The following is a 10,643-nucleotide window of genomic DNA, read 5'->3' as shown; positions in this document are numbered from 1 at the left end:
CAACTGCTTAAGATTTTATTTATTTCACTAATATTTTTATGACATTGTCCACTACAATCATAATATCAAAAGATGATGCATAGACAGGTACTTTAAGTTAAGAATACATAATAGTCTTACATGTAAAGCAAACTTTCAATAACTATTACTCGCAAGACTAGGTTTTAAGTTGAACCCTTTGAAAACAAAAGGTTATAACACGTTGGAGAATGCCACCTCTTGCTTATTTTAAACATCAAGTAAACCACAGATCTGATAATGACTGCACACTTAGAATGGGAGTTCATGAACAGGAGAACATTATACCAAACTGAGGTAGACTCTAAGCCTCTACAATGTTATATCAGAGCTGAACTCATCTATCGCTAAATGAACAAAAGTAGAATTTAAAAGAACAAGACAAAAAGCCAGAAATCAAAAACCGTCATTTGTTGAAAATGGACCAAACCTTTTTTGGTTATCGATGTATAAAGAAAATTAGAACAGCAAAAGAGTAACAGCCTATCCACAATTAGGTCTGTGAATCAACTATTTTTATGTTTTATATCATTTGATTCATATTTTGTTTGACAGTTTAAGCAATCCTTAAATCATAGAGCAAATTATTACCAAACCATGAATAAAACTTTCAGAAACACATTCTATGCTGTGGGCACATTTTTGACAATCTCTTTAGATTAAATTTAGTTACATACTGTACATTCCAAGCAAAGCAACGTCTCAAGGAACCTAGCTTTAACGTTGCAAAAGCATTAAACTACCAATAGATGACATCAAACTTGCTTTTTAGAGTTGAGCTGTGGTATCAAGTGCTTCAGGTTGAATGAGATGACAGAGGCATTGATTTTATGACACATGTTGTGTGGCCTTCTGCATGCGTCTGTACCAGTTCTTCCCTTTAGTATTTTCCATCATATCATCAAAAGCCTGAAGACCTTCCATTACTCTCAGAACTCCAAAGACAGCCTGTGTTGACAATACAATAATAAAATGTAGAACATTAACTATATTTACTACAAACTGTACTTCCAACACAAAAGATGAAATTTCTATATAATAATGACTCGAGATTATGATGTAATACATCCATTTATAACACATACCAGATCCGCAAGGTTTGGTTGATCTCCTCCCATGAATTTCTTGTTTTTCCCAATTGCTGCCACCCAATCATTGATTGCCTTGTAGAGATCCTGTCTGACATCATTCTGCAAGTTGTGTCTGTGGAATATAACATAATTTAACTATTTCAACAGTAATCCCAACCCCCCAAAAAAGGCACAAAGCCGTACACACCCGTTTTAAAAAGCAGTCTCTCTACATATTCAGCACACATGAGATTGAAACATACCTTTTTTTTAATCTTTTTGAAATGACCCACATGGCAGCAGCTCCAAAATACTTGGCAAAAAAGCCTTCAAAGGTGCCGAATTTGCCTTCTCTTACTATGTAGTCAAAGGAGGCGAGGGCTTCAGTGGGTGTACGGTAAACATTAGGTGAAATGAGGTGCACCAGCCAATCATCTGCCCACTTGCGCCATTTGATTTCCTCCCTGCAGAAAATGTGTTATTAAAACATTGATTAAGGGTACTATTTTGTACATTTTTACTTTGTGTAAGATAAAATCAATCACTCTCAAACATGATTGATTTACTTTACTTTCTGGAATCTTTTTCGGGATACAGATGATCAGCATCCTCATTGTTCACCATGACCCAGTACTTATTGCCGAACTCTATCACATCTTTTCCACTGTCATTCTTTGACTTCATCTCAGGATAGCAAGACAAAACCTCAGGTATCGTTCTTTCCCTAAACAAAAGGAAACATGCAATCTCAAAATTCTTTAAAGAAAAAAACGTCCCTTGTAAAGCCTTATTGTTTAAATGTATGTTTATATGCAGTAATAGATTATTAACATGTGACATGACACCCTAGCAAAGTGACCAGCATAAAAGTAAAGAGCCTGAAGGTAGGAAAACATCAAATACATTTCAATGTTTTTTTTCTTTAAAAACTTCACTAATCGCAAACTTGGACTTTGTGAGAGTTTCAATAGGTCTTCTAATGTCTTCTACATTAATAAATCACAAAAAATGCTTAAAGGTCAAGTTTTATATGATGAAACAAGGTGTTTAAGACTCACTTGGTGATTAGGTAGGTCTTCAAAGCACTAATAATTACAGAAGAGTCATTGATTTGCTGTTGGGGGTACACAGAAACAAGAGCATTGGATGAGCTACAGCATCATTCCATCAATTGTCTTGAAAGGCAACAACGAAATAGCTACATACCACTGTCCCGTCCACCATCAGGATGGGAACTTTTCTGTAAGTGGACCACTTGATCTCTTGACGCATAACAGGATTGACCTCCACAATTTCATATGAAAAGCCATGATAATCCAGGAAGGCTCGTACTTTGCTGCAGAACGGACAGGTCTTATACTGATACAGAGTCAACTTTAGATCTGTCCCCAGCCCGGGCGCCTGATAAAAACAGGGTTTGATAGTCAAATTACACTATTTCTTAATGAACTTTCTATTGTTGCACGTCAAAGGCAAAGGCAGCATTTAGGAAATAGTAAAGAACAGAACAGAACACTTACTTTAATTTTCTCTGCTGCAAGGTGATGCTGAAACTGGAGTTTGACGGTCTGGTACAACCCGAAACCACCACCAAGCAAGAAGGCGGACCCCAGGATTCTGCCACGCACCGGTCTGGATTTGAAACCGCTGCTGACACAGTAAGTCTTAACTTGACCCTTCATATGATTTCTAGTTAATACTGGGGCGTTATTTGTTAATCGGCATGTCGGCGTGTCGAAAACTATTCGGGCGACCTTACCAAGCGTTCTCGCACAGGACGCCGCCATCATGGTTTTACATAAACGACTACAATTCTACGGCAAGCGCAATGACAGCTGACGGGCACACGTGTGCTGAAAAACAGAATCCGATAATGGAAAATCCGCGGACATTTTATTATCTCGTGAAGATTGAATAACTGTTGAAACGTAATAATTTTAAGATGACTACTTACAGCAACATACAGAAATAAGTATATGCCTATGTAAACGCTATAAAAGACTTAAAATCCTTCACCAGTGATCTCAATCACAATTTCCCTGATAGGCTTATCCTGAACATCGCGGGGAAACGTATAAGATATCACGTGACGCCGTCTGTTAGTACCAAAAAAATTGTTCATATTTTGTGACTGATGAAGAATATGTTAGAGCAGGAAGATGAGAACAATTTCGACGTTATAATGCTTTTGTCATGGACCAAAGAGCACGAATGACATGACCAAAACCTGTGGTTTAATACGCCCTTTTCACAATGACGTCACTTAACTTCCGCCTTTTTGCAAAGCAGTGTATCATAGCATCCGTCTTGCAACAAACAAGAAGAAGAAGAAGAACTTCTGTTTTGCCGTCGCGCTGGAATTTAACAACAGTGAAAAGAAACTGACAGAACACGTATTCAAGTACTTATCCTAGCACCTTCGCTAACACAAAAATAAAACACTTACCTTCATAATCAAACAGGTACTGTTCAACTAAGAATTTGTATCCTTTCTCTAGCTTTGATCTTGTCGTTAGCAAAAATTTGTCTGCAAGACGTTGTACATCATCTAGACGTATTTGTGGCAGATGTGCAAGCCACTTGGTAAACTCCATTCTGAGGCGCTAGCGGAAGTAACTTCTTCTTGAGTTTTACTGGCGGTTGGCAAATCAGCTTATAGGTGCATTACTGCCACCTTATGAACTGGAGTGCTAGCGGAAGTAATGATACACTGCTTCGCGGCAGAACAGAAGATGTGTGACGTCATGTGAAAAGGGACTATTGAGCTGTGTCGTTCCATTCAAGCATAAGCAACTGCCTAGCATATCTTATCTGACATTTACCCATAAAGGGATAGTTCACCCAATAATGAAAATTCTGTCATGAATTACTCACTCTCTTGTTGTTCCATCCAAACCTGTATAAATTTCTTTGGTTGGTTGAACACAGAGAAAGATATTTGGATGAATGCTCGTAACCGAACAGATCTTGGCCTCCATTATCTATGGTATGAAAAATTACAATGGTAGTCAAAAGTTCCCCAGAACTGTTTGCTGTCCTACATTCTTCAAAATATCTTCTTTTGTGTTCAACAGAAGAAAAAATATAAAGTAATTTTTCCTACTATGGTAGTCAATGGGGTCCAAGAACTGTTTGGTTAAGCATTCTTCCAAATATCTCTCTCTGTGTTCATGAGAACAAAGAATGTATACAGATTTGGAACAACTCAAAGGTGAGTAAATGATGATAGAATTTTTATTTTTGGGTGAACTATCCCTTTAAGAAGAAATAGGTTTCTTTAAAAATATCTATGTACTCTAATAAGTAGTCTTTTTCTGGTTGAACCTGCTCATGATACACAAAGATGCATCAGCCTGCATTGTGGTTCCCATAAAGCCAAAGGGCAAAAATAGCACATACCTGTATTCTGTTATACAGGTGCTGGTCATATAATTAGAATATCATCAAAACGTTGATTTATTTCACTAATTCCATTCAAAAAGTGAAACTTGTACATTGTATATTATATTCATTTATTACACACAGACTGATATATTTCAAATGTTTATTTCTTTTAATTTTGATGATTATAACTGACAACTAATGAAAACCCCAAATTCAGTATCTCAGAAAATTAGAATATTACTTAAGACCAATACAAAGAAAGGATTTTTAGAAATCTTTGCCAACTGAAAAGTATGAACACGAAAAGTATGTGCATGTACAGCACTCAATACTTAGTTGGGGCTCCTTTTGCCTGAATTACTGCAGCAATGCGGCGTGGCATGGAGTGGATCAGTCTGTGGCACTGCTCAGGTGTTATGAGAGTCCAGGTTGCTCTGATAGTGGCCTTCAGCTCTTCTGCATTGTTGGGTCTGGCATATCTCATCTTCCTCTTCACAATACCCCATAGATTTTCTATGGGGTATTGTACGTCTGTGCGTAGTGGTTCTTGAAGCACTGACTCCAGCTGCAGTCCACTCTTTGTGAATCTCCCCCACATTTTTGAATGGGTTTTGTTTCACAATCCTCTCCAGGGTGCGGTTATCCCTATTGCTTGTACACCTTTTTTCTACCACATCTTTTCCTTCCCTTCGCCTCTCTATTAATGTGCTTGGACAAAGAGCTCTGTGAACAGCCAGCCTCTTTTGCAATGACCTTTTGTGTCTTGCCCTCCTTGTGCAAGGTGTCAATGGTCGTCTTTTGGACAACTGTCACGTCAGCAGTCTTCCCCATGATTGTGTAGCCTACAGAACTAGACTGAGAGACCATTTAAAGGCCTTTGCAGGTGTTTTGAGTTAATTAGCTGATTAGAGTGTGGCACCAGGTGTCTTCAATATTGAACCTTTTCACAATATTCTAATTTTCTGAGATACTGAATTTGGGGTTTTCATTAGTTGTCAGTTATAATCATCAAACTTAAAAGAAATAAACATTTGAAATATATCAGTCTGTGTGTAATGAATGAATATAATATACAAGTTTCACTTTTTGAATGGAATTAGTGAAATAAATCAACTTTTTGATGACATTCTAATTATATGACCAGCACCTGTATACTGTGTATTGTTTTACTACAAATAAATAGAATAAAAAGTAAGGTAACCTTGATATGATTTTTTTCTTGGGGGGGTTCTCCGTACTTCATTTGTCTGTTGAACTTTTAACAATGAAACAATCAAGAACACCACATTTATGTTATTGCACATGCTTTATTATTCATGCAATACTACAGCACAGGACACATTTTTATGCAACAGTCTGACATTGGTTCGTCAGTGCACAACAGACAGTGACAATCTTATCCAAAAATGTTACGTTCTCACCTTTACAAGTAAGTGCCATGTCAATTGGTATGGTTCCTGTTAAGATTTTATACTGCTGACATACATTTTTGATGGCACCTTCAACAGGGATATGATTTGCCATTTTGCTAGTCTGCTCTACATCTTTTGCAGTTGGCTGACAGCTGTCGTTTGTAAGGGCTGGCAGTCTGACCTCAGTACACAACTTTCCAACATTTTTCTTGTCAAAACCTCTACTATCCAAGACAATGTCTCCTGGCAACAAATTGTCAAGAAGACCACTGTTCTGCGTTATATGTTTGTCATTTCTATAACCACTCCACCCATTTGATATGAAACAAACAGACCCCTTGAGCGTAATACCTATCAAATACTTAATAGTCTGATCGTGCGTGTAGCGGGAAAAAAATTTGCCATGTGAATTTAGATTGGATGGTTTCCCTGTTAAAATCTCAAAACAGTCGATGATCACTGCCACTCTGCGTCCAAATGACTCCACAAACTGGGAAGGCATAATTTTGCACAAAGTGTCTCTGTCTGGCCATACAATTGAACGTTTCAGGTTTGTATATAGAAACGCCACAGTTTCTTTGAATGTACTGTTCGCTGTTGTTGGGGAAACATGAAAGTGATGGGCCAGATGTTGTGCAGGCAGATCCAATCGGAGGCGCATAATAGTTAACAGTAGCATTTGAAATGGAATAAGAATTTTCATTTGGTCTGGTATGAGGGGAACCAAAAAATGTAATAATGCTGTAAAGGTTCCCAGGTTTGGAAGACCTGTATAGTACTGTACTTGATCATCATCACCTCCAAAAAAACCATCAGACATCAGACAGAGGTCACATCCTGATTGTCTGTTTTCATCCAACAGGCTGTTTATTTCTACACATTTGTGCATGCACAAGGCACATTCAGTCTGTGTTCCTGCATCCTCTTGAGTGAAGTTGTGTGTCCCCTCCTCAGTGTGTAACTGATCACTTTCTTTAGCCTGGTGGGTCATCATCTGGTCATCAGCTGGATGTGGTGTGTTTTTCTTTAGTTGTTCACGCTTATTGCGTCTTGCAGAGCGTGCAGGATTAGTCTGTTTAATCTCTGTGTGGCCCAGATGTAGGGATGGTGCCCAGTCGGGGTCAGTCTCCATCATCTCGTATGCAGGTTTACCTGCAATGACATGAATAGTTTTAATTTTGGAGATGTCTCCATAACTCTACATCGTCTCAACAAGTATTATTTCTTAGTTCATTTTGGTGAAGTTGCTTTCTTTCACTATTGTTGTTTCTGTGCGTTATTATTAAAAACAAAAGTAAACAGTGTTTTGATAACAACGTACAACCTTTGTGAAAATGCCGTGAACATACAAACATGTGTCGAGAAATGCTGTCGAAGATTATGTTTTTCCGTCTAACTGCTGCCACCCACTCCATGCGACGCAGCTTTGTTAACTCGGAAATCTGAGTTCCAAAGTGTTGTTTCCAAGTGGGAAATCTGAAATATCGCACTCCATTTTCTATACGCTTTCCACGTCGGTCGTGACTGCGATTACGACAGTTATTTACACAGCAACTGTTTACCATTTTTATTTGTTTGCAGCCATACAAAACAAACTTCAGTTTTCATTTAGGCTTCCGTGTCCTGAAATCCCAATACGCATTGCGTTGCTGACGTCAGGTTCATGCCCGTTTATGCGTCCCGTTTCTCAGTGTGCTACAATTGGAGTACTCTTATTTTCCCTTTATGAAAATGTTGAGAGCAAAAACACATAAAAAGACTGATATTTTTGCGAAAGAGATGTCTTTCAGCCCACGTGATGCTTTCTTGACAGTGGGCTACTTGCTGTCTACATTGCCTTTTCTCCCAGGTGGGAGATCTTGCATCGTTGTCAATTTCTTAACCATTTCTATCGTGGGACTTATGGCAGTTATCGTGGGTACATGCTTTGGCTGTGTAATTGATGTTGGATAATCTTGTTATACACTAAACTGCCAGCAGGAGGCGCGATGACAACATAATTAAAAATCTAGATTTACAGATCTTAAATTAAAAAGATAGTTCATCCAAAAATGAAAAATCTGTCATCATTTACTCACCCTCAGGTTTTTTCAAAACTGTATAAATGTATTTGTTCCAATTAACACAGAGAAAGATATTTGGAAGAATGTTAGCAATTTTCAGTTCTGGGACATCATCATCCACTATCATAGTGGGGAAAAATATATAGTTTTTTTTTTTTGTTCTGTTGAACACATAATGAGATATTTTGAAGAATTTAGGAAAACAAAGACTTAGATTTGAAGACTAAAATAGTCATACAGAGTTGTTTTAATGTAACAATTCCTAAATCATTACTCAGAATATGAAGAATTATAGCATCAGGGCATATGTTTTAATTTTCATGTGCTTATTTATAAAGAATATGGACCCTCATGGATGTGACGATTCTGAAAGCTGCACTTACCAGACTACAGAAAATTATGTTTTAAAAAAACTTTAAGAGCTACCAATATGGTGAAAACCTTTGGAAAAATATGTATTGTTTTTTCATGGTAAGGTTGACATTTGCATGGAATTGCTTTCAACATCATTCACTGCTGAGAATAGGTGTGGCAATAGGATGTACATGTCACCACTGGCTTTTCCTGTCCCCTTAGGACTTATTTCATGTAGCCTTTATATCACTGCTGTGCCACAGAACATATTTACCTAGAATGTGTAATGTATTGGTTGTCTGTAAGTTTAAAATTCTTAAAGGCACTCTTTATGTTGTTTAAATAGTCTGCTTGAGAATTTGTGGTACGTATTTAGAGACGAAATTTTCCTTGACATCTACGTGTGAAGTTTTTGTATGACTCCATGCTTACAGTCCTCTGAGGCTGAGTGGAACATTAGAGAGAACAGGACAGGAGGTTCTGTTCCTGTCCAACACCACCCTGTCCTGCCTTTGTGTGGAGCTGGATTTCCAAGAGTGTTCATAGTTAGACAGTAGCTGCTTCCTTCCCTGGATTTCAATACCTTTTATTCTGCTCAATAAACAGTGCAGAGATACAGAGCATCAGATAAAAGCAGGAGTCTTCAAAAGGGGTCCGTGACCCCTAGGGGGCGGGCCTATGGTGGAACTGCAGGGGTGATTTCGACGTTGGTTAAAATCAAACAAAAAGAGATGAAGATATGCGTTGAACAGACATTTGATAATAAATTCTTCAACCAAAGCTAAAGAAACTTAAAGGGGTAGTTTACCCAAAAATGAAAATTCTGTCATCATTTACTCACTCTCATATTGTTCCAAACCTGTATATTTCTTTGTTCTGCTAAAGGAAGGAAGATATTTGAAAAGAATATCAGTAACCAAACAGATCTCATCCCCCATTTACTGCCATAGTTGAGAAAATAAATACTATTGGAGTCAATGGGGGATGAGATCTGTTTGGTTACTGACATTCTTCTTCAGCAAAACAAAGACATTTATACAGGTTTGAAACAACCTAAGGGTGAGTAAATGATGACAGAATTTTCATTTGTGGGTGAACCATCCATTAAGCACCTGTATAAGAACTAGTGTGGGAGAACATTTATGCAGTATATGTTAAATTTAAAGTGTCATCTGTGAGAAGTTGAAAAAACTAAGACCTTTTGAAACCTGCCAAGTTCTTCACAGGAAAACCTCACAACTTGCATGTCTGGACGTGAATGGAATGATGCAAATGCAAGCAAGACGTGTTAGCGCACACTCTGATTTAATTTTAAATGTCACCAGACAAACACGATGTACAGAGTGCATAATGCAATTAAAGTTAATATAACCAATTATCAAACTAATGTCTCTTTCTACATGTATGTCTTTGTGAAGTGCCTCTTGGGCTAAAATTAGTCAGCTATACATTTGTCTCCGTGGTCTTTATTGCAGCTCCTCTAGGCATCTCTTTCCAAAGGTTGAGCGTTTGCTGTCTCCATGGCAACCACATCGCTCTATGGCTACGTAGGATATCCTCTGCATTTCAAAACCGTTCCCACAGTCTAGGCTTTCATAATAGAGTGCCACCTCCCCACGGTCCTCAACTATGTCTCCTGTTAGATAATCATCACATGCAGACCTCCGACATTCAACGCCGTGCCTGGATTCACGCTTTTTCTCCTGCATGTGCATCTGCACACGTTCTCCATCTCTCTTTGTATGGAAAAGAAGCATCTGTGAATGCTGTTGTCTTTGAGGCTTTTTGGGATAAGATAGCTCTTGGCACTCTTTGTAGTGCATTTGTGGTTGAAAAGCTTTGTGACCTACATTTAAAGATAGGGCATTAAAATTTTGTTTAACTCTTTAATGGATCTGATTGTATGTCAGCCGTTTGTGTGTAGGACCCGGGCTCCCTCCTGCACAGGTCACTGGGCAGACTGGTCACGAGGGCACATGCCCCGGTGCGTTTTAAACAAAACAGAGCCCACGAGCACACTTTTCCGCCGCAAGGCATCTCGCAGATGCACAAACAGTGTCTCCAGGGGCAAGGCAGGGGAAAGCACAGCACGACGACGCATGGAGAGTGAGCAAGCAGTTGGCCAGACTTAGAGCCCACAGCATCCACTTACGGATCACTCAGATGTGCACACGTCTTTGTGGAAGTGTTGCTGAGATAGTTTAGGCAGGATTGTGAATGATATCAAACTGAGATGAAGAGCATTCGGTGAGCCTACTTCACAGCACTCTGCAGAGATGCTGCATATTAAAGTGGAATACCTCGCTGCATACCTGCGTTGTGAGAATGGGTGTGGGTGTTGA

General features: G+C 38.6%; 2 protein-coding genes across 3 annotated transcripts; both read right to left on the bottom strand.

Annotated features, from left to right (window-relative positions):
* Window positions 1–2: 2 nt before the first annotated feature.
* On the bottom strand, window positions 3–3,136 carry ptgesl (prostaglandin E synthase 2-like). Its single transcript, XM_057356833.1, has 7 exons — window positions 2,609–3,136; window positions 2,295–2,489; window positions 2,147–2,202; window positions 1,660–1,812; window positions 1,352–1,552; window positions 1,104–1,221; window positions 3–966 (listed from the first exon to the last, which is right to left on the bottom strand). Exons 1-7 carry the CDS (start codon window positions 2,876–2,878, stop codon window positions 847–849), a joined length of 1,113 nt encoding a protein of 370 aa, XP_057212816.1. The 5' UTR covers window positions 2,879–3,136; the 3' UTR covers window positions 3–846.
* Window positions 3,137–5,773: 2,637 nt separating this feature from the next.
* LOC130568289 (uncharacterized) lies at window positions 5,774–7,530 on the bottom strand. Of its 2 annotated transcripts, none has more exons than XM_057357040.1 (2): window positions 7,209–7,530; window positions 5,774–7,036 (listed from the first exon to the last, which is right to left on the bottom strand). In XM_057357040.1, exons 1-2 carry the CDS (start codon window positions 7,447–7,449, stop codon window positions 5,817–5,819), a joined length of 1,461 nt encoding a protein of 486 aa, XP_057213023.1. In that variant the 5' UTR covers window positions 7,450–7,530; the 3' UTR covers window positions 5,774–5,816. The 2 variants fall into 2 exon arrangements, with proteins under 2 accessions (XP_057213023.1, XP_057213024.1); XM_057357041.1 differs by having other exon boundaries at window positions 7,234–7,331.
* Window positions 7,531–10,643: the final 3,113 nt, after the last annotated feature.

This window comes from Triplophysa rosa, linkage group LG17 (genome assembly GCF_024868665.1).
Source record: "Triplophysa rosa linkage group LG17, Trosa_1v2, whole genome shotgun sequence".
In the NCBI taxonomy this organism is placed as follows: domain Eukaryota; kingdom Metazoa; phylum Chordata; class Actinopteri; order Cypriniformes; family Nemacheilidae; genus Triplophysa; species Triplophysa rosa.
Note: the sequence above shows the minus strand (reverse complement) of the source record. Positions and strands in the feature narration are given on the sequence as shown.